Source organism: Puma concolor, chromosome C2, assembly GCF_028749965.1.
Source record: "Puma concolor isolate L17-30 chromosome C2, mPumCon1.1.hap2, whole genome shotgun sequence".
Taxonomy (NCBI): domain Eukaryota; kingdom Metazoa; phylum Chordata; class Mammalia; order Carnivora; family Felidae; genus Puma; species Puma concolor.
Genome location: NC_141675.1, coordinates 10,638,077 through 10,665,637, shown reverse-complemented (window position 1 = coordinate 10,665,637; position 27,561 = coordinate 10,638,077). Strand labels below are relative to the sequence as shown.

Genomic DNA, 27,561 nt, shown 5'->3' with positions numbered 1-27,561 from the left:
TACTGACGTATAATGGTGTCTCAAGGAAAAGCATTTGTGCTACTCAATAGTTATACGCTGAACAGGCCACTTTATTTCACCATATTTATACACTTGAAAGAACTACTTATAGGCCAACTGGTTTTTCAGACTTCAGTTATTTGGCAGGCATTTTCTCAAAAATGAATGAAGTGAGCCTGTCAGTGCAAGGAATACAACTGATAGTATTTGTTGCCTTGATAATAACATTTGAACTTTCCAGAAAAAAATGAGAATTCTGGAAAACTTGTATCTGTCACTGAGCCTGACAGTTTCCCATCATTTAAACTTTTCTAATGGGCGCAGTATTGCTTGATATTTTGTAAGATATGTCAATACTTGCAAGAACTCTGTAACTCCGTGAACCAGTAATTTCTAACAGACCACTGAATAATGTTATAAAATCACATAGGGGGAAAATCTATTCAAAGTGCAAGACAGATCAATTCACTCCACACTGCAATTAACCTTAAAAAAAAGCTAAGACTTGTTGACTTTTAGAAACAAAAAGAAAATCCACAATTATCTGGAAGAGCTATTAAAATACTATCTTTTCCATTTATGTATCTCTGAGCCTGTATTTTCTTCATAGAATTCAACCAAAAAACATATCACATCAGATATAATACAGCAGGTATTAGAATCCAGCTGTCTTCTATTAAACTAGACATTAAAGGGGCGCCTGGGTGGTGCAGTCGGTTAAGCGTCCGACTTCAGCCAGGTCACGATCTCGCGGTCCGGGAGTTCGAGCCCTGCGTCAGGCTCTGGGCTGATGGCTCGGAGCCTGGAGCCTGTTTCCGATTCTGTGTCTCCCTCTCTCTCTGCCCCTCCCCCGTTCATGCTCTGTCTCTCTCTGTCCCAAAAATAAATAAACGTTGAAAAAAAAGAATTTTTTAAAAATAAATAAACTAGACATTAAAGAGATTTGTAAAAATGTAAAACAATGACACTCTTTTCGGTGCATTTTTGTCAAAGCTATTTTCCTTAAAAAAGTTATTTAACATGTAATAGATTTACTATTATCATTTATAAATATTTAAAAATTTTTCAGCTTTTGTTTATCTTAGGGTAAATATAGGTAAATATGCCTCATATTATTTTTAATGACCCATATCGGGTCATATTAATAATAATTCTTTGGGGTCTCCTTAAATAAGTACAAGTGTAAAGGAGTCTTGTGACCAAAAAATTTGAGAATTGTGGTATTAGAATTTTAGAAAAAAATCTTATTTTTTTATTTTTAAAAATATTTTAGTGTTTATTTATTTTTGAGAGACAGAGGGACAGAGACAGAGCATGAGCAGGGGAAGGGCAGAGAGAGAGGGAGATAGAATCTGAAGCAGGCTCCAGGCTCCAAGCTGTCAGCAGACCCCAATGCGGGGCTTAAACCCATGAGCCAAAGTCGGATGCTTAACTGACTGAGCCACCCAGGCACCCCAAGAAAAAGATCTTAGCGCAAGAGAAGACAGAATTAGTAGACTAATTCTAAAAAGATTTTGGTGATAAAGTGGGATCAAGGTACTACTCTGCCCCAAATGTATATGTGTGTATATACGTGTGTGCGTATTTCCTCCTCTCCCTCTCTATAGCCACAGTTTCAGAAAATGGATAGTAACAACTTTTGTGTCTCAAAGTGTGATTATTTCCATCTATTCTCTAGTTATCTGAGAAATATCTTTTTTTTCAATATATGAAATTTATTGTCAAGTTGGTTTCCATACAACACCCAGTGCTCATCCCAAAAGGTGCCCTCTCCTCAATACCCATCACCCACCCTCTCCCCCCTCCCACCCCCCATCAACCCTCAGTTTGTTCTCAGTTTTTTTTTTTTTTTTTTCAACGTTTATATTTGGGATAGAGAGAGACAGAGCATGAACGGGGGAGGGGCAGAGAGAGAGGGAGACACAGAATCGGAAACAGGCTCCAGGCTCTGAGCCATCAGCCCAGAGCCTGACGCGGGGCTCGAACTCACGGACCGCGAGATCGTGACCTGGCTGAAGTCGGACGCTTAACCGACTGCGCCACCCAGGCGCCCCTGTTCTCAGTTTTTAAGAGTCTCTTATGCTTTGGCTCTCTCCCACTCTAACCTCTTTTTTTTTTTTGAGAAATATCTTGAAAAATATTCTTGAATTCCATGTATTTCTTCATATTATTTCATGTATTTTTTATTGTATGTATGGATTACATGTTTTCCTAAAAGTCCCTGAAATAATTATGATCACAGGGTTAAGTCCTACATATTCAGCAAGAGTTCCCAGATGTCACTGACTGTAATCCTATTTCAGCATAGAGAACTATTTGGTAAGGACACTGAAAAGGTGTTACGGGAAGGAGGAACTTCCATATCCCAGTATTTTGCAACCTGAAAAAGTAGTTTTTCTAAAAAATGAAGCCCAAATAAGAAAACTGTAATGGATATTACCATTTGTGCTATTGTTAAGTTCCACAAAGGGCCTTGTAAATTGATGTCTGATAGTTTTGAGGAACAAAATTGACAAGTATCACACCAATCTTTCACAAAGTCTTTACAAAGAATACAAAAAGAAAATACTTCCCAACTTGATTTATGAGGTCAACATAATCTTGATATCAAACACTGACAAAAACATGATGGGAAATGAAAATTACAGGCCAATCTTTCTCAGGTGCAGAATGCAAAATCCTAATAAAATGTTAGCAAACCAAATCCAGCAATATAACAAAACTAATACATCAGGATCAAGTTAGATTTATTTCAGGAATACAAAGTTGGCTTAATATCTTTAAAAGGTAATGTAAATGATACCATTAACAGAAAAAAAAAAAAAGAAAATGATTATCTCAATAAAGAAAAAAGCATTTTATAAAATTCAACACTCATTCATGATAAAACTCATGATATAAAGTAACTAGGAAAGAAGAGAACTTTCTTTCTTTGATAGAGTATCTACAAAAAGCATGCAGTAAACAGACTTAATAGTGGAATATTAAAAGCTTTCATTCTGAGGTGGGGAACAAGATAAAGATGCTTCCTCTCACTGGTTCAACAGTATTCTGTACTGGGGTACAGGCGTCATAAAGCAAGACAACATTAAAAAGGAGGAAATAAGACTCATAATTTGCAGATGACATAATTCTATGTAGAAAAATACATAATAAATTACACATAACCATTACATTAATAAAGGAATTTGAATAAGGTTTCTGGATAATATGACAAAGATGCAGTTCTATACACCAGCAACAAATAAAATGAAACTTTAAAAGGATGCCATTTACGATAGCATCGAAAAAATTCAGTGGAAAAAATAATGTACCAACAGGAGGTGCAAGAGGATACATTGAAAAATATAAATATTGCTAGGAGAAATTGAAGGAAACCTTTATAAGTGGAAGGATATTTCTGTGTACAGTTTGGAAGATGTTTTAAAGATGACAGTTATCCCCAAATTGATCTATAAATTCAATGCAATGTCAATCAAAATGTAGGGTGTGTGTGTGTGTGTGGGGGGGGGGGGGGGCAATGGACCAGTAAATGGAAATGCAAAGGGTCAAGGATAGCAAAAACAATCTTAAAGAGAAACAATACCGGAGGCCTTAGGTTACCAGATAAAGGACAGAAACTGAGGCTGTAGTATCAGTACAGTCTAGGCAAACTGGCAAATAGAAGAGAACAGAATGCCCAGAAACAGAAGTATACATAGATGGACGGTTAAATTATGACCAAGGGGGGACTACAGCAAGGTGAAGAAGGATGAGTCTCCCAACAATGGTACTGAATTAATTGAACACCCACAGTTTAAAAAAAAAAAAAAAAAAAAAAAAGAATCTTGTCCCCTACTTCATACCATGCAGAGAAATCAATCCTAGGATTGTAGAAAAGTAAAACAACAAATCTTTTAGAAAAAAAAAATTATAGAATATCATCACCTTGAGGGTAGGCAAGGATTTCTTCAAAACAGATGATAAAAGCGACAGCCATAAAGAAAAGCTGACAAATGGAATATTAAAATCAATAACTCCTACTCATCAAAAGATACCAGAGAGAGAAAAGGCAAACCACAAAATGAGAGAAGATATTTACAATATGTATCTGACAAGAACAAGCATCCTGAATATGTAAAGAATAAGTAAGAAAAAGTCAGATAGTTTCCCCCTCATCTTCCCCCCTACTCCCTCCCCCCGCCAAAAAAGAAAAAGAAAAAGGACAAGACTCTTAAGATTCTTAAAGAGGTACTTTACAAAAGAGGGTATCTATATGGCCAATAAACATAAAACATGCATTAGGTATCAAGGAAATACAATTAAAACCACCACGAGGTCCTACTGTATACTTGCCAGAATGTCTAAAATTAACAATAGACCACTATTTCTGTCTCAATGCATTTGCCTATTCTGGACATTTCATGCAAATGGAATCCTATATCGTGACATTTTGTGACTACCTTCTTTCCCTTAACAGTATGATTTCAAGGTTTACCCATGTTGTATCATGTATCAATACTTCATTCCTTTTTATAGCTGAAAAATATCCCATTGTAGGCTATGCCACATTTTGTCTATCCATTTGTTGGTAGATGTTTGGGTTGTTTGCGCCATGTGGCTATTATGAGTAATGCTGCTGTAACCATTTGGATACAAGTTTCTGTGATGGCAAATGTTCTCAGTCTGTGGGGTATGTATCTAGGAGGGGCATTGCTGGGTCATAAGGTAACTATGTTTAATCTTAGGAGGAGCCACCACATTGTTTCCCAAAGTGGCTGCCGGTATTACATTTTACATTCCCACCAGTGACGTATGATGTTCTAATTTCTCCACATCTTCGCCAACACTCATTTTTTGTTTTGGCTGTGAAGTGGTACCTTACTGTGGTTCTGATCCGCATTTCTTCACCTGCTAATAAGAATAAGCATCTTTTCTTGTGCTTGTCATTTGTGTATCTTTTTCGGAGAAATGTCTATTCAAATCCTTTGGCCATTTTCACATTAGGTTACCGGTCTTACCATTAAGTTGTAAGAATTCTTTATGTAATGTGAATACTAGACTCTTTAGATATATATTTTGCAAATATAAAACTGTTTGGCATTATCTACTAAAGCTGAATATACACATAGCCCATGGACCCAGCAATCCACATCTACACATATACTTAGTAGAAATGAGAACTTATTTTCCACAAAGCACATTTGAGAGTGTTCGTAACAGCACAACTCACAATAGCAATTGAAAAATTAAAAGTCACCCAAACATCCTATAGGTAGGCCTAAATATGGTCCTACAAAGACGTCCATATCCTAATCCCTGGGACCTGTGAATGTTACCTTATTAGGCAAAGGGACTTTGCAGATGTGATTAGGATTTTGAGAGGGTGAAACCAGACTTCCAGTTTCCAAGCCAACAAGTAAGGAGTTTGAAAGTCATCTTTCCACCCTAACAAGCAAAATGCTGAACTGAAAATTCAACAACTCTTTTTAGATTTGTCAGAGAAGTGAGGTCCCAGGGCCAATCCTTGTCCCCCAAATTGGAAACTGGCAAGTGGACACAGAACAACTTGTTTAACTAGAAACTCCCAAGCAGAAACCTCTGAGGGAGACAGTACCGGGGTAGGAAAGCCTGAACTATAGTTGACAAGCTGCTGGTGGCTCAGAGTAGACAATTCTGTGAGCTAAAAATCCCTGGTCTAGGGGAATCCCCCACTTTTGTGACTTTTACCTCCAGGAGTTCTATCAGGATCTCGAAGGGAAAAAAATCAGAGAAAAATTCCCTGGTGATCCCCATCCAGCCATCCAGTCCCACCTAAGGGGTAGGGGTTTGCGGGTGGAGATGGGGACTGAGAAGCACTTGTGAAGTTCACAGCCCACGGGCACAGGGTCACTGAGACCTAATCATAGGACTACAGAATGCTTTCCCTCTCCCCAACATCTTACCACCACATTACTAAAGGTCTATTCACTGGACTTCTTTTTACCCAGTACATCATGTCCAGCTATCAACAGAAAATTATAAGGCATAGTAAAAGGCAAAAAGTAGTTTGAAGACACAGAGCAAGCGTCAGAATCAGATTCAGATATGGCAGAGATGATGAATTATCAGGCCAAAAATTGAAAAATGACTATGACTGGGGTGCCTGGGTGGCTCAGTCAGTTGAGCATCCAACTTAGGCTCAGGTCATGATCTCACAGTCTGTGAGTTCGAGCCCCATGTAGGGCTCTGTGCGGACAGCTCAGAGCCTGGAGCCTGCTTTGGATTCTGTGTCTCCCTCTCTCTCTGTCCCTCCCCTGCTCATGCTCTGTCTCTCTGTCAAAAATAAATAAACATAAAAAAAAATAAAAAAAATAAAAAATAAAAACAACTATGATTAATATGCTAAGGGCCCTAACAAAAAAGTAGGCAACATGTAAGAATAGATGGGTAATATAAGCAGAAAGATGGAAATTCTAAAAAAGAACCAAAAAGAAATGATAGAGATTCAAACAAACAAACAACACAAACAAACAAACAGAAATGAAGAATGCTTTCTGTGGGCTAATTAGTTGACAGGACATGACTGAGGAAAGAATCTCTGAGTGACAGTATATGTTAAAAGAAACTTCCCAAACGAAAAAGCAATGCAACAAAAGGCCAGAGGTGGGGGGCGGGGGTGGAGGGATGGAATAGAATATTCTAAAACTGTTAAGACTACAAAGATGTAACATATACATAATACAGAAGAACAAAATAAATCTTTGAAGCAGTAACGACTGAGAATTTCCCCCGAATTAATGTCAAGACACTAAACCACAGATCCAGAGAGTTCATAGAACACTAAGGATAAATCCCCAAAAACTATGCCTAGGTGTATCAAACTGCACGACAAAAAATCTTGAAAGAAGCCAAAGGAAAAAAAAAATCTATGGAGAAGCAAAGATAAGAATTATATCCAGTTTCTCTTCAGAAACCAGGCTAGTAAGGAGAGTGAGTGAGGTGTTGAGGGAGCTTACATTGGATTGCTCAGGTGGACCCAAGTTAATCACACGGATGCTGGCACGAGGGAGGTAGCAGGTTCAGGGCGAGAAGTGATGTGACGGAAGCACCGGGTTGAAGATGCCATGTCTTGAAGATGGAGAAGGGACCAGGAACCCAAGGAATGCGAGCAGCCTCTAGAAGCTAGAAAGGAAGGAAGAGATGCTCCTTGGAGCCTCCAAAAGAAACCAGCCCTGCCGACCCCTTAACTTTAGCCCAAGTTAGGCTGATGTTGGACTTCTGACCCCCAGAATGGTAAAATAATAAAACTGTAGTGTTTGAAGCAACTGAAATTTGGTAACTTGTTACAGCAGCAATAGGAAAGTGATATACCTCCATCAGTAGCATAATGGATAAATTGTAGTGTATTTGCATGGTGGAGTATTATGGTGCAATGACAATGGATAATTACTGCTACATGTATTTGTTGATGTGTCACAGAACTAATACTGAAAGAAACCTTTCACAAAAAGAATATAAACTCTAAGATTCCATTTACATAAAGATTATAAATAAATAAAACTTATCTATGCCTGTGCAAGTTGGGATAGTGGTCACTTGGCAGGCAGGGGTACTAATGAGGGGCACACAGAAGAACACAGGATGCCAGTAACATCTTTCTTGATCGTGGCGCTGATTAAGAGGTATTTCAAACCACATAACCTGAATTTGTACACTTTTCTGTACTGTATACCTCAATAAAAACTGCTTAAAAACAAAACAAAAACAATTAAATAGTTTAAAAACAAATTTCCTTGCAAAAAATAGGGTCAAAAATTGGTTTAAGGTTTAAACAGGGTAAACACAAGGTTTTAGATTAGTTAAAACTGAATACCATATAAAATGAACACTGACAGTTATTTCAGCTAATGACTCAATTCCAAGGATATTCTAGTACACCTCCAATGTCACACAGAGAAAAATGAGTTGGTCTAGACATGCAAACACAGCAGACATGATGCACAGGCAGCCATTTTCTTTGTCACTAGTTTTACTTAAAGTACTAGTTCAGAAAAACTGGTCTTTATAACACCATGACTGCAGAACCCTTTCCAGACTAAAGATTCTATCAGAGGCATTTTTCATCTTCCATTTCCTCAAACAAAATGTTTTTACAAATTAGTTTTTCCGTGCCCATGAACAACCTAAGTTTTTCCCACCTTGAAACAAATCATTACCCTCTCATGTTATTTTAACACTTATATTCAACTATTAGGAGCCAAATACTATTTAAAAGTAAAGGTTTTAAACTCCTAATGAAAGGATTATGTTAGATAGTAGGGATGTTGTCCTGAAACATTTTTGCTGAAAAAAAATCTTTGGAATATATATTTTAAAGTAATAATGAAGGCCAATATAAGGGCAGTAGCCATTTTTTCCCAGTTATCTGTAATGATTCAGTAAGTTCAATGTACGTATGTTCTTTAGGTGAACTTCAGTAAGAAGTCAAATTGTTCTTATGAAGGTTCTACAACTAGCATTTAAAAACAGTATTGAAAATTCAGGTGGAACTACTAACAACAGGTGTTCTCACCTGTAAGAGAGGAGCTACGTGTTAGTGCATTCGCCAAGCTTTTAAACAGCTTCTGCCCAATAAATAATGATAAAAGGCTATATTTTTATCTACCAGAAATGCTGACATAAGATTCTGTAGTTCAAGACATGCTTCTGGGGAAGACGTGTTGATCAAGGTAAACTCCCAACTTAAGGAAACTTAAGGAATCTTACGTATTCACTTGTCTCTTACAAAGATCAGAATGCTTAATAACCCTATAAAGTCAAACACCTTAAAATACTAATGAATCTTATTCATGGTCTGATAAATACAAATTATATATAAGAGAATGCAACAAGTTATTTGAACCTGAATGCAGAGAATAAATACTTTATTAACTGATTACAGTTGAAAGTCACAAACAAAAAAGGGGTATATTAAGGCAGAGCCATATATATATCTATATCTATATATCAATACAGATATAGATAAACAAATCCAAAGACTGTTACCTCTTTACATTTTAATAACCTCTGCATTTTTCTTTTATGCATTTAGGCAGTGTGCTTTCTTTCTTCTCAGTTAAAGAATGAATCTTGGCCAATATTTTAAAATCCCATTTTGATGACAACTTACAGGATCATGGATTGAAACAATGACTAGTGTATAAAATGCTATCTGATAGTTTTCTCAGCATATTCCATGTGTGGTGGTATATTTACGTTGGTGTGGAAAATCTGACAATTGATCATTTTCTCTTTTCCAGCAAAACTAACACATAATTTTTCAAATGATTTTAATAGTCTTAACTAAAATAAGTTTGGACTTCCAAGTCAGTCAAATGCCCAAAGCATATTATTTTCTGCCTTTTCCTAAACCCTCCCATGTTTTAAATAGCCTTTAGAGTATGATCATGTGGCTGTATTTCAGATCTATAAATTTTGAGTTTTTCAAAATCCAAAATTATTTCCTTATGCAAAGTGGCAATGCAAACAGCAATCCTACATAATGTAGAATAATTTTTCTTCTGTATAGCTTCCTTTTATAAAAAACGGGCAACCACAAATAAAAATAAAAAAAAAAAAGAAATTTAGTCCATCTGAAAAAGCACTCCAGTTCCCTAATTCCACTTTTGAAGGAGAAGGCAGAGGCAAGTTTACATTATCCCAGAAAACTGAATAAATGGCTTTATTTGGTATCTTCAAGAAGCTTCTCCTTCCGTAGGAGATGTAGGTGTTGTAGGGGAAACTGTAACTGGTTTGCGTGCAATTCTGTCTAGTTCCGCATGAACATCTGATAGGACAGGCTTCTGGCCTACATTGAATGACAAGAAACAAGATTTAGATAGAAGTCAAAGTATCTTTTACACCAATATTTCTTCATTTAAAAACTGCCAATGGTTTCATTAACTTTACCCAGCATGCTAAGTTATATAAATATCCTTAATTTAAAAATAAATCCCCTCAAAAAAAATCACCTCATTTTATTTATTATTTATTAAAAAAATTTTTTTTTAAGTTTATTTACTTATTTTGAGAGAGAGAGAGAGAAATAGAGAGAGGCAGAGAGAGGATCCCAAGCAGGTATGTGGGTTTGAGCCTCATGTCAGGCTGTGTGCTGATGTGTAGGGCCTGCTTGAGATTCTCTCTCTCTGCCCCTCCCCTGCTCATGATCTCTCTCTGTGTCTGTCTGGCTCTCTCTCAAAATAAACTAAAAAAAAAAAAAAAAAAAAAAAAAAAAAGATGCTTAACTGACAGAGTCACCTAGGCACCCCTAAATCCCCTCATTTTAAATTATAGGGTCTGTTACCAAATGCAAATAAAACTAGTACCTATCATTTAATTTCACAAAAACGTCTTTTAAAAAGGCACAGGGCAATAAGAACAGTAAAACAGAAAACAGCAACAAAATTTTGGAATGTAGAAAGAAGATGAATGAGTGGTAACTAAATCAGCAGTCTTGAGAAAGCTTAATCTTTTTACATTGGCAGTGGGAAAAGCCAAGAAGAAATTCAGTTTATACCCAGAAACCTGTAAAAGGTTCCAAAAAATGGTAGCTGTACAATGGTATTTGTGGAAAGGATGGCAAGATGGGATTAAAAAGGAGAATGGGTTGGGGCGCCTGGGTGGCGCAGTCGGTTAAGCGTCCGACTTCAGCCAGGTCACGATCTCGCGGTCCGGGAGTTCGAGCCCCGCGTCAGGCTCTGGGCTGATGGCTCAGAGCCTGGAGCCTGTTTCCGATTCTGTGTCTCCCTCTCTCTCTGCCCCTCCCCTGTTCATGCTCTGTCTCTCTCTGTCCCAAAAATAAATAAAAACGTTGAAAAAATGAAAAAAAAAAAAGGAGAATGGGTTAAAAAGTCTGTTTTTTAAAAAAAATTTTTTTTTTTCAACGTTTATTTATTTTTGGGACAGAGAGAGACAGAGCATGAATGGGGGAGGGCAGAGAGAGGGAGACACAGAATCGGAAACAGGCTCCAGGCTCCGAGCCATCAGCCCAGAGCCTGACGCGGGGCTCGAACTCACGGACCGCGAGATCGTGACCTGGCTGAAGTCGGACGCTTAACCGACTGCGCCACCCAGGCGCCCCTGTTTTTTTTAAAAAATGTTTCTTTTGAGAGAGAGAGAGAGAAAGAGCACACATGCAGGGGAGAGGCAGAGAGCAAGGGACAGAGAGAATCCCAAGCAGGCCCTGTGCCATAAGCCAGGAGCTGGATGTGGGGGCTCCATCTCACAAACCACCAGATCATGACCTGAGCTGAAATCAAGAGTTGGTTGCTTAACCGACTAAGCCACCCAGGTGCCCCTAAAAAGTGTTTAAAGAGCAGTTACACAAGCAACAAAAGAAAAATAAACTGGACTTCATCAAAATTAAAAACTTCTGCGCTTCAGAGGACACCACACCATTGAGAAGTGAAAGAACAACCAACACGATGGGAGAAAAATTTTGCAAACCCCATACCTGGTAAGGGTCTAGTAAACACAATATAAAAACAGCACTTAAAACTCAAATATAAAAAGACAAATAACCCAAGTTAAAAATGGGCAAAGGGTTTGCATAAACATTTCTCCAAAGAAGAACTACAAATGGTCAATAAACACATGAAAAGATTCTCAACATCATTCTCCATTAAGGATACGCAAATCAAAACTACCATGAGATAGGACTTCACAGCCACTAGGATGGCTCTAATCAAAAAGATGGACAATAACAAATGTTGTAGAGCATGTGGAGAAATTAGGACCCTCATTTCCCACTGCTGGAAATATAAAATGGTGCAGCGTTTTGCAAAAACACTTTGGCAGTTCTTCAAAAACTTAAATGTAGAATTACCATATGACCCAATAATTCTACTTCTGGATATATTCCCAAGAGAGATGAAAACATATGTCATTTGTCAAACATGTGCCAAAAACCCACGTTCACAGTAGTACTATTTATAATGGCCAAAAATTGGGGCGCCTGGATGGCTCAGTCAGTTAAGCGTCCGACTTCAGCTCATGTCATGATCTCGCGGACCGTGAGTGCGAGCCCCGCATCAGGCTCGGTGCTGACAGCTTGGAGCCCGGAGGCTGCTTCAGATTCTGTATCTCCCTCTCTCTCTGACCCTCCCCCGTTCATGTTCTGTCTCTCTCTGTCTCAAAAATAAATAAACATTAAAAAAAAAAATTTATAATGGCCAAAAATGGAAACAATCTAATGTCCATCAACTGACGAGTGGACACATAAAATGTGGCATATCCATACAATGGAATTTTATTCAGTGATAAAAAGAAACGCAATAATGATACCTGCTACAATATGGATGGACTTGGAACACGTTATTGAAAACATTAAACAAGGCACGTACTGTATGACTCCATTTATATGAAATCTCCAGACAGGCAAACCCACAAATACAGAAAGCAGATCAGTGGTTGCCTAGGACTGGGGATGTTGAGAGAAAAAAGAAGTTACTGCAAAAAGGCAGGAGGTTTCTTTTTCGGGAGATTAAAATGTTTTAAAATTAGATTATGATGATGGTTTGCACATCAAAGGAGTTAATCTCATGGTATATAGTTATATCTCAATAAAGCTATTAAAGAAAAATAAAAGGTCTACATAAGTATACCTGATTTTTTGGCGGATGGTGGTAAACCACTGCTTCCACCTCCAGCCCCACCTCCAGGGCTACCACTGCCAACACCAGGGCCTCCCGGAGAACCAGTCTTTTTACTCAGCAAACTATTGAAGAAATTTGCCAGGACACCTTCACTTGTAGCTCCAGCTATAAAAAACACAAACGAAAACCCTTTCACTCAAAACATTAGATTCTTCTATAAATTTTTATTATAGTAATCACACACAGAAAGCAATGAATACTTAAATGTGTTCCAAATTCAAGTCTAGTTTGTTCTTTTGAGCCTGGATAACTTATCTCCTATCCATTTCCATAAAAACAAAATATGAGTAAATTTTAAGAGTAGAAGATAATGATGAAAAATTAGAACATTATTTAAAAAAGAAAACAACCAAAAACATTTAAAACAGATGTTAGATGCTACTATACCTCCCTTTTGAAACCGGTTCTTCCAAAGTGTAACTGTTGAGAAATATTTGCCTCAAGTGTTACAAAAAGCTACTTAATCCTGTATGAAAACCAGCAGAAGTTCCAAGAGATAAGTGAGTACAGGATAACAAGAAATAATTCACAGGAGAGAAATACAAATAGAAAAGAAACACTAGGGGAAAAGCTCTTACTAGTATTTAAAGAATGCTGACTGATTAGGTTGTGGCAAAACTGCAACACTCAATGTTGATGATATGTAAATAAGCCATTTGAAAAACATTACCAAAGGCACAAAAATGTACAAACTCTGACCTGCTAATCCCACTTACGGCAATTATTTCTATTGAAATAACTTTCATGTATATCGTTTTTTGTTTATGTCGATTGCAAATAACCTATTAACATACGGATTTCTTTGATGACCTATCATAGGAGAAGGATTAAATGTAACACAAAACTTTCATAAAGCTTACCTCATAGATTGGATATATTAAGGCTACACTATAAAATAAACAGTTTGCAGTCTGAATGACTATGAGATTATACAACAAAGATTAGAAGCTACTGCACAAAAATGAAAACAGTTACGGAAAAGGTAGGAATCTAGGTAGATTTTTTTTTAGTGTAAAATACACTGTGCTGTTTTCTCCAAGAAAAGAGAGAAATGTACCTTTCATGTTTGGATCGATTTTTTTTGACCCAGCAGGGATGGGCGACACGCTGGCAACATTGGACGACACAGATCGATTTGGTGTCCGAGGGGAGCCTCCTGGGACTCTTGGTGAGGCATCCTATGTAAAAATTAGGAAAGCTGTAATTCTAAAAACCTGAAACTTCCAACTTCACCAAAGTTATTATTATAAAATGAAATTACTTTTTAACTGTCCCCCATCTGCACTACTGTACTTTTACATGGCAAGCCATTGCCAAAAATGTTTAGTAATTGTGTCCTCAGGATCAGAAAATACCAGAGACCTACCACATTTTAGAATACAAATTCCCCTTCCATGCAAAAAGAATGTATTCAATAACGGGGTGTGGTTATGAGTATAAGCTTGGGAGTCAGATCTGGATTCCAGTCTGGACTTGCATGCTACCAGCTGTAAAATCTCAGGTAAGCTGTAACATCCTCCAAAGCCTCCATTTCCCCACCTGCAAGATGGGGCTGGCAGTACCTGCCTCACAGGGCGGTGGTGACAATTTATAAAATAACACATAGAAATGGTTCCACACTCAGTAACTGGTGCGTGACAAACACCGCAAAATACTTCTTTATGATTTAAATATTCTAAAAAGGAGTGCAGTTTATCCTTTAGAATTTCACAAATTCTAGGAGAATTCTTAACTCAAGTTTATATCAAAGCACACCCATATGAGACATGTATACGATTAAGAAAAAAAAAAAAAAAGCCAAACCAAGAATGTACTGCACTTTAGTAATTTTGTCCAAATCTGTAATACTGACCACAGGCCTTCCAGCTGCAGTTGGTGGTTGCTTTGCTAAAAGGGACTAAAAAACACAAAAGAGTTCTAGGTTAGGCATTCAGCATGTATTGCTGTATTTAAAAAAAAATATATATATATATACACACACACACACACACACATATATACACACACACATATATAATGAACAGTTTACCCATTAACCATACTAAATCTGCTTCTGATGTAATTTCATACCTACCTGTAGCTTCATAAGAAACACTTGGTCATCTTCTGCCACAATTTCCTTCTCATGTACAAACTGAAATGAGCAATGCATAAATGAGCAAGTCTAACATGTTATGCTAAAATCATTAATCACATACTCTCTAGATTAGACTAATTTAAAAAAAATTCAGTATAAACGTTACCTACATTTACACGAGTGAGCTGCCCTGCCCCAGCCCCTACAGTGCAGCTGGCCAGTAACTACCTGCAACAGTAAGAATGTTCCTGTCTCTGTGCTGTCCAATGTAGCCACCAGTTACCTGCAGCTACTGAGCACTTCAAATGTGGCTGTGACGGAGGTACTGAAATTCTAATTTTATTTAGTTTCACCTAATATGTATTTAAAGGCCATACGTGACTAGTAGCTACTATATCAGGACAGCACAACCTTAGAGTCATAGGCATGTTAATCATGCTTATAAAATATGCTAACCAACAGTTTGGTGTTTTAAGAGGGTCACTAATATCCCAGTTGAGTGAAAAGCAACTTGCCCCTGGTTTCTCTGAAACAAAAACATAATGACTTTTCTACCTGCTGAATAATTACGCAAAAAGCAGCAGCAAGTATCTCCTGCCTTCTACTATTTCTATACAATGCATACCATGGTCTATTTTCCACCCAGCAGAGTGATCCTTTCAAAAGGTTAAGCAGATTACATCACTCCTCTGCTCAACCCCCACCTCCGATCGCATCCCACTCAGAATGAAATCCAAAGTCCTGACTCCAGCCAAATGAGAAGACCCTACAAGATCCTAACACTGCTTCCCACCTCCTACCACTCTGGCCCTCCTCTTCACTCTTTTCCAGCCTCTCTGCCCTCCTCACCCACTCCTGCCTTGAGGCACGTGCACTTTCTGCTTCCTTTGTACACAGCATTCTCCCCTCTTATCAGAGACATTCCCTAAACTTCCCACAACAGCTCGCTTCCCCACCCCACTGCTCTCACTCCCTCTCCCCTTACTTGGCTTTACTGCCACAGGACTTATCAGCACTTGAGAACTGACAGGTGCATGGATTTACTATCGCATGCCATTTGGCACCTCGTACCTCAACAGTGGCTCAGTAAATATTTGTGGGGTGAATAAAAACAACTTACAGCACAATTCTGTTGGTCAAAGAGAGAATGGGAAAAACCGTTGCTTTTTTCCCCCACCTTGATGTGGGCATTTCTTTTAATAGACATTCAAACTAAATACCATGCCAATTGATTTTTCATTTATCATTACTTTTCTTATTTCTAATTACCCACAAAGAGAAGACAGATACTCAATATCAATACTTGGACTTTTAAGAAAGAATCTCATTATATATTAAATCAAAATTATTTTTCCTGAAGCATGTCCAAGTAAGTCACTGAGAAATACTGTAAGTAAACACTTGTTTTTATACAACTTTCCAGAAACACCTGTAATATCTAAGTATAGAACATCACATATTGCTTCACATGAAATCAAAATATGTGAAAGAAAGTACTTTCTGGAAGCAGATTTAATAGTCATACAAATGACATGTAACAGTTAAGACTAAGCCAGAAACTCCTGGACAGTTGTGGGCTAGCACAGGTAACTAATGGCTACAGAGAAGATCCCATAACTGCCTCAACAAATAGAAGCTAATAAAGTTATCCTACCAATGTTTGCTCGACTTCTGGCTGCGTTCTAGGTTGGAGGCTCACAGCATCAACCTATTCAAACTTTTCAAGATCCATATACTCACTACTCACACCAATCCATGATTTCCATTAGAATGTGGAATCTGCACTAGTATTTTTTTTTTTAATTTTTTTTTTCAACGTTTATTTATTTTTGGGACAGAGAGAGACAGAGCATGAACAGGGGAGGGGCAGAGAGAGAGAGGGAGACACAGAATCGGAAACAGGCTCCAGGCTCTGAGCCATCAGCCCAGAGCCTGACGCGGGGCTCGAACTCCCGGACCATGAGATAGTGACCTGGCTGAAGTCGGACGCTTAACCGACTGCGCCACCCAGGCGCCCCTGCACTAGTATTTTTAATATGCCAAAGGCTCAGTAAGAATTCTGTAACTGAATAGCTGATTTATGTTTTGATAACACAGATCTTTATTTTGAACTGAACATTAGAAACACCCACATTATACTTAGAAACCCTCTTGATAGGAAAGGACCCCCTTACCTTTCTATCTATAATCTTAAAATTACGGACTCCCCCCTTTGGTTTAAAAGGCTAAATATTGAGACTTTATACTAAAACTGTTACCTTTCGGACAGGTGGTTTGGTTATAATGTCTTCAAAATTATCTTCTGCTTTCAATGTTTGAAAATTTTCATGTAATATTCCTATTTTCTTATCGTTATCCCACCCTGCTGGGCTGGAAAGAAATGCACATGACAAATCTCAAGCATGCAAATATATATATACATATATAGTCATTCATTAAATCCATGATATTAAAGGGAACAAATCTGACCAATTATGAAAAATTAATTGGCTTTTTATTGTCATGCTCAAGCTATAGTTTACTACTTTTTACCTAAAAAGGTTCTCCATCTTCCTGATTTTAAAAACGCAGTTTTGTTGCTGTTTTTTTTTTTGGGGGGGGGGGGCTGCTTAATTATTATTCTCTCTCAATGTATTCACAGAACTTTTTAAAAGGATGTCTAGATTATATACTGGCTCCTTTACTTATCAAAACCAATCAAAGAGTAAGTAAGTATATTGACATATGCACTCAACAGTTTAGCTATATATAATAGCAAAGCCTTCGGAAAAGACTCAGGCCAGCAGTAATTCTCAAAGGCAAAGATAAATAGATCAAGATGGGTTATAAATAAAACAATCTAGGAACAAATTCTCATCTACTCATCATGGAAAGGTCTACTGGTTTCACCTCAAAACTGAACACGAGGATTCACCATCAAATTGCAGCAATAATACACGATAAAGTAATATATTTAAAAGTATACTTACATAAATACTGCATCTTTTTCCACAACAACAGCAGGAATCTTATAGGGAAATCCATACAGTTTCTGAACGATATATTTATATACTAAATCTATATTTTTGTTTTCTTTTACTGAAGTGTAAATAAGTGCTGCACCATCTGAATAATTCCATTAAAGAAATTTTTGGACAAACTCCATGAACAGGTGCCATAAAATTCTGTGTTCTCAGCTGAACATTTGCATTTATATGCATATTAGTTTCAAAAATAACTCCCAGAGATACATTATACGGTAGTCAAGAATTTCAAAAGTATATAAAAAAAAAATTTCTGAAGTGTAAAATACATACAGACTAAAATGCAAATAAAACAATCTTTACACAATCGACTTGATTTAGGGGGGCAAATATCTCCTTAAGCCAAGAAAGTAAAGGTAAATTGATTAATATTGACATTACTACTATCTCTGCATTTAAAGCAAGAGAAGAGGTATTGGTTTTGTTTTTAACCTTCCTAAACTTCACGAAGGATGGATATTACTTATCAACGACTGTTTGGCTTGCATTTTTCAAAAAGATGGTTTGTGCTAGTGTGTCTTATGGTTTTCACTAGTCCCGGTAATTAGGACTTTAGGGACAAAGTTCAGGAGACCTACTAAGGAGAAAAGACGAACCAATAGGTACCACCAAGAAACTTTCAGGAATGACTCAAGGAAAACAGATTTCATGACCAAAATTTGAGGTAATACAACCTCACGAGGATGTATTAATCAAAGCAGACCCTAACTTCGACCTTTTATCCAAATGATACAGTAGATCCAAAGATCAAGAAAGGCCTGTGGAAAAGGGGGTAATGTGACTACTGACAGATGATATGGTTAGAGTGGCTATCAGAAATTCTATGGCCACAGCTAAGGACCACGCTCTAACACCGGCCACTGTGCCCCAAGAGAGATGATAACTTAGACCAAGAGGAGATGCTGGGAATAGTTGAACTTCTACTTCTGAACTGGAAGACTCGTATTTTCTAGTGCATGAACCGAAGGTCATGAATCTAATAGTACTGCTAAAAATGACTTGTCATAAAACTTGGTAGAAACAAACATCCTGGGGCGCCTGGGTGGCGCAGTCAGTTAAGCGTCCGACTTCAGCCAGGTCACGATCTCGCGGTCCGTGAGTTCGAGCCCCGCGTCGGGCTCTGGGCTGATGGCTCAGAGCCTGGAGCCTGTTTCCGATTCTGTGTCTCCCTCTCTCTCTCTGCCCCTCCCCTGTTCATGCTCTGTCTCTCTCTGTCCCAAAAATAAATAAACGTTGGAAAAAAAAAAAAAAAAAACAAACATCCTAACCTTAAGTAAAAGCTTAACTGTGTGAACTTTTCATTAATGATCTCTCATGAGAACCGATTTATGAATGCAAAAATTTGCATTGCAATTAACATTTAAAAAAATTAAGATGATTTTGAACTGTTGCCTTCATGCGTGCATACACATGCACCTCACTATCTTGAAGTGATTTCTCACAGTTTGAATTTTTAAATTTTTATTATTTGTTTTTTTAATGTTTGTTTTTGAGAGACAGAGCATGAGCAGGGGAGGGGCAGAGAGAGAGAGAGAGAGAGAGAGAGAGAGAGAGAGAGAGAGACAGCATCCGAAGCAGGCTCCAGGCTCTAAGCTGTCAGCACAGAGCCCAATGCAGGGCTTGAACCCAGAAACTATGAGATCATGACCTGAGCCAAAGTCCGATGCTCAACTGACTGAGCCACCCAGTGCCTCTTTTTTTTTTTAAATCAATGGGCTCTACTAAAGGTCTGTGATTATTTTAGTGGACAGTCTCCTTCCTGATTACATACCTGCATGTATATTTTCAAGAACAGCATTAAATAAATGTTTAAAGAGACTACGACTTCTTAAATTTGCTAATCTTCAATAACAAAGTTTTTAAAAGACTCTTTATGTAAACAAATGCCCTTTAATTCAACCCAAGTCAACCATTATGTGACAGGAGAAAAGAAAGGGCCGCGGAGAGACAAAGGACTGAGGGGAAAGTGCCAGTGTCAAGTGACCTTACAGCTCTCCTCAGTGCACGCAAGCTGTGACCACAGTTTCAACAGCAAATTCTCCTAAAAGCATTCATGTACAACCCTCATTTTATCCTTCTTTTGCTGGTGTCTGTTATTCAGTGGCTCCTCTAATCCTTGCAACCTAGACAAGATTCCTTACAGGTTTCCTAACCTTGTGATTATCAAAATCTCCCAGAAAGCTTTTCAAAAGTACAGATTGTTCAGCCTCACCCTGAAATGTCCCAATTAAGCAAGCCTTAGCTGGCACAGCTAGATTTAGAAACCACTGCTTTAGACTATGTGTGGAGATGGTAACACATTGAACATATTAAAAATGAGAACACAAACATGAATATTGATCTTACCCCACCGCCACTCCCGATAAATGAATCCTGCTTTGTAATCAGAATGTTTCCAATGCCAGTTCATTAGAATTTTCCACAAAAGACTAATAGTTATTTTTCTTAAGCACAGTACTTTAAAACACAGCAAACCAAAGTTAATAGATTTCAACACTTGCTTTTATAGCTCAAAATACCCAGATATAAATGATTTGGGAGCTAAAATGAAATTCCTAACCAGAGCAGGAGGTAAAAAGCTTATGGAATTTCTGAAGTCCATCAATTTAATTCCCTTAACTGAAATAAGCAAACAAACAGGAAAGGTACACTGCACCAATCAATGTAGTAAAAGGATACACTGTAAACAAAACTTCCGGATATGTGACTGAATAAAATCAAAATGTTCATCTCTGTAGTCATGTTCTTTCTCCAATACACTAATGGCATCACACTGTGGAGAAAATAATTAAAAGAAAAAAACCCCAATAATAACAGCATTAACTTTAAATAATCAAAGTTAAATATAATGATTTAGATAGTTCAGTTTTGGGTGGGGGAATATCACAAAACTATCACACTGATATAGTGACCATCAAAATATCAGAACATCAATTACTCCTAAGATTCTTTCAGGTGGAGATAAGACTAAGGAATCATTTTATTTCTTTAAAAAGTATTAATGTCCATGTTATATTGAATGTGGCAAAAATACCAAAGAGAAAGTTTTAGTACATAGAGAATGAAGACTCACAGGACAAACAAATGGATGCCATACTTGCTGACTCAACTACTTATGACCTAAACGAAGTTTTTAAGATCGAAAATCTATTCTAGTTCTATAAAACACTCTTTATATCCAGGGAGTCTGTACATTTCCCTATTCCCCTCTTTGATTTATTATGAAGTATATAAAGTGACAGAACTAGTTAACAGAATTTTGATAATAGCAATCCTATCACAACCTCTTTAGTAAATAAATAAAAAACTCTTGATAACTGCATATCGACTTTACATAATGAGTGGTGGTAGACATTGAAGTTGATTTTAAGTACATAATCTTCTGATATTAGGATATCAGTGTATCACAATTTAATGTGTAAAAATATTTTATAAAAATTAATAGTGAAGTTATCATCTTACCTGTATTATTTCTACTCAACTTACTGTACAACGAAGTCTAATTGAAATTAAGAATATGAAATTCAATCACAAGCAGAGTATGTGAAGTAACATTTTCTTTCAAAGGCACTATGATTAAGATCACAAAATCAACATGTGATTATCATTCCATATTTTAAACTATTATTTCTATTTGTTAAGAAAAATTATCTAGGAAAGCTAATGTGCCAACTCCGAAAGAAGGCTGGAAAACAAAATGGTTGTTCATCCACGGTTAATACCAGTAGTAGAATCTCTAGGAAGGAAGCTAACCTTTGTGCAAACTACTAGTACTGGGATGCCCAAGTTATGTGTAAGTGTGTCCGCACCCAGAGGTAAAACCACACTGTCGTCTTTATCTTCCTGTGACCCGGTATTTCTTCTCTGAGGAGAGGCTGGAAAATCTTCTCCCGGCTCTACATATTCTTGGAAGTCTCTAATCACTGAAAATCAAAGTAAATAATTTAATACATGGTTTAGAAATTGCTTTATTTCAGCAGGTAGCTTTTTCTGCCATAATCTAAATACGTATTTTATGAGAGTTTGTATTTAGTGTTATGTAAGAGAAGAAACAAGAAGGGTTTGAGAAATCTGTTTCAAAGACAGAACAGAAACACCAGACTCACATTAATTATGAGCAGGCAGAGTACAACAACTGAGTAGGCTCCAAAGAGTAGGGTTCAATGTAAGCTGGTTCTGTCTGGGCAAATTACTTTGGGCAAGTCACACTCTAGCTTTGCCTCTCTATATTCTCTAATTCACAAAGGTCACTGAAAGGATAAAAAAATGGGTGTGCATGTGTGTGGGGGGTGCTCCACAATTTAAAAGACCTAGATGACTTTATTTTATTTTTTTATTAAAAAAATTTTTTTTAGGGGCGCCTGGGCGGCGCAGTCGGTTGAGCGTCCGACTTCAGCCAGGTCACGATCTCGCGGTCCGCGAGTTCGAGCCCCGCGTCGGGCTCTGGGCTGACGGCTCGGAGCCTGGAGCCTGTTTCCGATTCTGTGTCTCCCTCTCTCTCTGCCCCTTGCCCGTTCATGCTCTGTCTCTCTCTGGCCCAAAAATAAATAAACGAAAAAAAAAAAAATTAAAAAAATAAAAAAATAAAAAAAAAAAATTTTTTTTAATGTTTGTTTATTATTGAGAGACAAAGACAGAGCGCAAGCAGGGGAGGGGCAGAGAGGGAGACAGAATCCAAAGCAGGGTCCAGGCTCTGAGCTGTCAGCACAGAGCCCGACGCGGGGCTTGAACCCACGGACCATGTGATCATGACCTGAGCCGAAGTCAGATGCTTAACTGACTGAGCCACCCAGGCGCCCCTAGATGACTTTCTAATATTACTTTCCTTTCTCTAAAGCTCTTTACTCAGGTCTTCTCCTTTTCACCTAGGTACAATCTTGGGCCATATTCATTCTGTAACCCTGGTAAAAATTAATGATATTACCAGCGCTGATAAATTTTTAGAACTCATTTGCAAGACTGTCACAACCTTCACTTAACAAAAATTCAATGTAAATGTATTAAGAACCTTAACAATGTATACTCTGACTCAGTGATTACTCTTTAAGGAATTCTCAAGGAAATAATCAGTGATACAGGATTTCTATATAAGGCTGCTTTCCATGTTTAAAAGCAAAATAACAAATCTGGAAACAAATGATTCACAGCATAGGATTAAAACTGTATATGAGGGAATTCTTTTTAAATTTTTCTTAATTTTTATTTTTTAGAGAGAGAGAGAGAGAGAGAGAGAGAGAGCACGAGCAGGGGAGAGGGGCAGAGGGAGAGAGAGAAAATCTCAAGCAGGCTCCATGCTTGTGCAGAGCCCAACGCGAGGCTCGATCCCATGACCGTGGGATCATGATCTGAGCCCAAATCAAGAGTCTGATGCTCAACCGACTGAGCCCCCAAGCACCCCATGTATATGAGGGAATTCTACACAGAATCATAAAGAAGAAAATGGTCTTAAACTTACATGGGGTCAAGGAAGAGGGAACCTTGAATAGTTGAGTACAGTTCCTTCAAGAACACAGGGGCATGCATACAACCTTAGCAGACCTGGTAGCTATTACCCGTCAAATCAAAGGGTGAAATCTAACAGTGTTAGATTTTTTTAGCATATACCAGAGTAACTGATTCAGTAGTCCGGGGTGGGGCCCACGAATGTGTATTTCTGACAAACTCCCAGCTGTACTGATACTGATGCTGCTGGTCCTGGGACCACAAACTGAGAACCACCACCATAGTATAAACTTAGTGGGGAAAAAAAAAGACCTATAGGCAATGGCCACACGGGGAAAGAGAGGTACAGATTAAAAGCAGTTAGACATCTTTTTCAGGAATTTAGGACACAGATTCTCCTAAGTCTCTACTATTTCCTTGCATATAAATTCCAGTAAGCTGTTAATCTTCTTCTAAAAATTATTATCAGTCAACAATAACAAAGAAAAGCAGATTCCATCTGCATATTTTCTTAAGCAAAGGCATTGGCAAATGAAGAACTCTCAATGAAATTAAGAACTGTGACAACTAACTTACAATTTGTTAGAGATAACCCTTGTTATAATTTATCTGAAAACTTCCAATTTACATGGGTATGTACAAAATATATACTTTGTAAATCATAAAACCAGTTTAACATTTTTATATTTATGTTGTTAACATTTTTGGGGCACATTTCATGTTGACAACGTTGATAAGAGTGCTTTATTTACCAAGAAATGAAACTGCTGAAAATAAATAGCTGATGAAAGATTCAAATCTTTTTAATCCTGAAAATCTACTTCCCAAATGAACATTTATGGCCCTTTGGCGAAGGAGAAAAGGCACCTCTAACTAAGGAGTCTGCCATTATATATAGTACAGGTTTCCAATTTAAAACTACATTAAAACCTAGCACATCAAATTAAATTTCAAAAACAGTAGTCACATTATGTTTCCTTCATTGAATCTTACTCAAAGTCAAAAATTGCTAACAATTACAATAGCTAGGATATCAGGTGTTTGAAATCTATATTCGTATTTCTAGACTACTCACACTTTTGTTCCATTTCTTTCATTTCTTCAGGAGGAATTTTCAACTTGTCAATATGTTCTCTAATAACACTTGCCCATTTCTGTAAAGAATCCAAAGCAGTCCAAGGCTTTGACATATCAACAACCAGCATAACTAGAGTGTCCTTCAGAGAAATGGCATCCAGTGAAAATTTCAGGAGGCCCTTGTGATACAGGTCTCCATCTAAGATCCATACATTACATCTTGTTTGATCTATAAGAAACAAAAAAAGTTACCAGGGCAACTGGATTAAGTTATGTCATTATCCAACTAACAATACTACTTGGTATTCTAGGGCATCTCCACAAAGGATGGCTCCTTTGACAAGGTTCAACTCCTTAGATCACATCTATCAATTTAATAAAGGCCTAACAAATTTTCAGGAAAATAATCTAACTGCCAACACAAAACACCAGCAGCCTCTACTTCTTGTTTCTCAGTCCCAAATCACAGGCTGAATAACATGTTTCTATTCTTACCATCAGCATAGAGAGCCATGCACATACAAGATGTCATACACAAAAATGAGATGGCATGTGATGTATACAAGAAAAGAACAACTGATCAGATTGAAAAAAGCTGGGAGGCAGATGACATTTTTTGTGTCAAAAATGAGAAGGTGAAAAGGGATTGGCAAAACAACCATAGGATACTATTATTTCACTATATGAGGGAAAACGAACTGAAAAATTGAGATTCTTGAAGGATGGCAAGGAAGCTACAGTCTGAACACCAGAATATCTTTTTTTTTTTATTTTAAATTTTTTTTTCAACGTTTTTTATTTATTTTTGGGACAGAGAGAGACAGAGCATGAACGGGGGAGGGGCAGAGAGAGAGGGAGACACAGAATCGGAAACAGGCTCCAGGCTCCGAGCCATCAGCCCAGAGCCCGACGCGGGGCTCGAACTCACGGACCGCGAGATCGTGACCTGGCTGAAGTCGGACGCTTAACCGACTGCGCCACCCAGGCGCCCCCAGAATATCTTAAGATGTTAAAAAAATACCACTAAAAGAATTCCAATCCCAAGCCAATAAAAGTTATGTCCACACATAAGTGTCATGACACAGCAGGACTCCTAGTAAAAGAGGACACATTAAGAAAAGTCAAAGACTAAAATGAGCAGGCAGTGCAACCTCAGAAAGGCCTCAGGAAACTTGGTTTACATACAAATGACACTCACCGTCTCGGTCTTCATCATGAACATTGAAGTACAAATATTCCAATCCTCTTCCTTTCTTATACTCTTCTATTCCCTGAATTTTTCTTATTAAGCTTGTTTTTCCAGCTCCATCTTCACCTGTAAAAAAAGGACAATCCTTTTTCATTATAATACGGATTATTTAAGGATGCTTTTTAGTGTCAAGTGAAAAACCCAACTGGCACTAGCTTCAACCAAAAGGGTAATTTGATGAAAGATATCTAGGTAACCATAAAGTTGAAGATGCTGACTTCCCCTCCTGGATTCTTTGTCCTGGTGTCTCTGCCCTTCCTTTTAAGTCTAGTTCTATCCTATTACAAATGGTTTCCTCTGTGGGTATTTTTCACGAAGTTCAACTTTTATGTCATCCCAGTTTAATCTAAAAGGAACAAAAGACTCTCTCCATTGGCTTTCAGTCTGAAGAATCTCAGGTAAAGACTCTTAACTGGCCCAGTTTGGGTCATGTGCCCACCCATGGCCCACTCATGGAGGATGGAAGATGCATCAAAATTGACCAGGCGGGGAATTGTGGCTATAGCCTCACCAAAACCATGAAGTCGTAAGAAATATTAATAAGGGAGGGGTAGAGGTAGTAAACTGAATAAGGGTACAGGGAACGTAGAACAGACAAAAATAAAATGTAGACTGAAAAAATATTAATAGCAAAAACACAAGAAACAGCAAGTATTGGTAAGGATGTAGAAAAAAAGTAACCCTCATGCACTGTGGGTGGGAATGCAAACTGGTACAGCCATTGTAGAAAACAATATGGAGGTTCCTCAAAAGCTTAAGATGGAACTACCCTACCGTCCAATAATCACACTATGGGGTATTTACCCCAAAATACAAAAACACTAATTCAAAGGGATACATGCACCCTTAGGTTTATTGCAGCATTATTTACAATAGCCAAATTATGGAGGTGGCTCAAGTGACCATCGATAGATGAATGGATAAAGATGTGGTGTGTATGTATATAATTCAGCCATAAAAAGGAATGAAATCTTGCCATTTGCAACAACGTGGATGGAGGCTGGAGTATAATGCTAAGTGAAAAAAGTCATAGACAAATACTGTATGATTTCATTCACACGTGGAATTTAAGAAAGAAAACAAACGAGCAAAGAAAAAAACCAGAGAGACAAACCAAAAAACAGACTCTTAACCACAGAGAACAAATGGTTCTGATGGTTACCAGAAGGGAGGAGGTGGGGGATGGGTGAAATAGGTGATGGAAGTAAGAGTACATGCATCGTAACAAGCACTGAGTAATGTATAAAACTGCTGAATCAGTATATGGTACACACGAAACTAATATAACATTGTTATGTTAATGATAGTGGAATTAAAACAAACAACTAAAGGGTGCCTGGGTGGCTCAGCGGATTAAGCATCTGACTCAATTTCAGCTCAGGTACATGATGATCTCATGGTTCGTGGGATTGAGTCCCATGTTGGGTTCTGCACTGACAGCACAGAGCCTGCTTGGGATTCTCTCTTTGCCCCTCCCCCGCTTGCACGCCCTCTCTCACTCTCTCTCAAAATAAATTAACATTTAAAAAAATAAAAAAATAAAGGACTTAATAGAAATATTAGTAGCAAGAAATTATGTGACTTAAACTTGACAAAAGTTTAAAGACTTTAAAACTAGGCTGGTTACTATTTGATGTTTTGGTGAAGATTTTTTAATATCATAAATCTATTTAAATACTACATATTACCATCTCATGGACTTAGTTATTTTTTTTTAATTTTTTTAACGTTTACTTTTGAGAGACGGAGAGAGAAACAGAGTGTGAGCTGGAGAGGGGCAGGGAGAGAGAAGGAGACACAGAATCCAAAGCAGGCTCCAGGCTCAGCTGTCAGCACAGAGCCCGACGCGGGGCTCAAACTCATGGACAGCAAAATCATGACCCGAGCCAAAGTTGGACGCTTAACCGACAGAGCCACCCAGGTGCCCCGTGAACTTGTCTCGTTATTAGCAGTATCATGTTACTAGTACTCACAAATGTGAGTTTCTTAGATCTAAGGACTTATTCCTGGAGAACATTCATGAGTTCTTTGAAAATTTAA

At 37.8% G+C, this 27,561-nt stretch overlaps 1 protein-coding gene across 2 annotated transcripts in view; it reads right to left on the bottom strand.

The window, feature by feature from the left end:
- Positions 1 to 2,528: 2,528 nt before the first annotated feature.
- The window catches only part of DYNC1LI1 (dynein cytoplasmic 1 light intermediate chain 1), a 44,187-nt gene continuing 19,154 nt past the window's right edge, over positions 2,529 to 27,561 (bottom strand). The window contains exons 3-14 of one of the 2 annotated variants that reach the window (XR_015256011.1): positions 25,471 to 25,587; positions 24,271 to 24,501; positions 21,507 to 21,676; positions 20,433 to 20,526; positions 17,700 to 17,835; positions 16,989 to 17,100; positions 14,728 to 14,787; positions 14,506 to 14,550; positions 13,711 to 13,831; positions 12,603 to 12,758; positions 9,007 to 9,808; positions 2,529 to 7,143 (exon numbers count right to left, since the gene is read on the bottom strand). Coding sequence is in view for 1 of the 2 variants with exons in the window: in XM_025913130.2 (XP_025768915.1) it covers positions 9,696 to 9,808; positions 12,603 to 12,758; positions 13,711 to 13,831; positions 14,506 to 14,550; positions 14,728 to 14,787; positions 16,989 to 17,100; positions 17,700 to 17,835; positions 20,433 to 20,526; positions 21,507 to 21,676; positions 24,271 to 24,501; positions 25,471 to 25,587 (1,355 nt within the window). In the remaining variant the exon portion in view is untranslated. Of the gene's footprint in view, positions 7,144 to 8,868; positions 9,809 to 12,602; positions 12,759 to 13,710; positions 13,832 to 14,505; positions 14,551 to 14,727; positions 14,788 to 16,988; positions 17,101 to 17,699; positions 17,836 to 20,432; positions 20,527 to 21,506; positions 21,677 to 24,270; positions 24,502 to 25,470; positions 25,588 to 27,561 lie in introns of those variants that run through there. The other variant, XM_025913130.2, reaches the window with a different exon arrangement.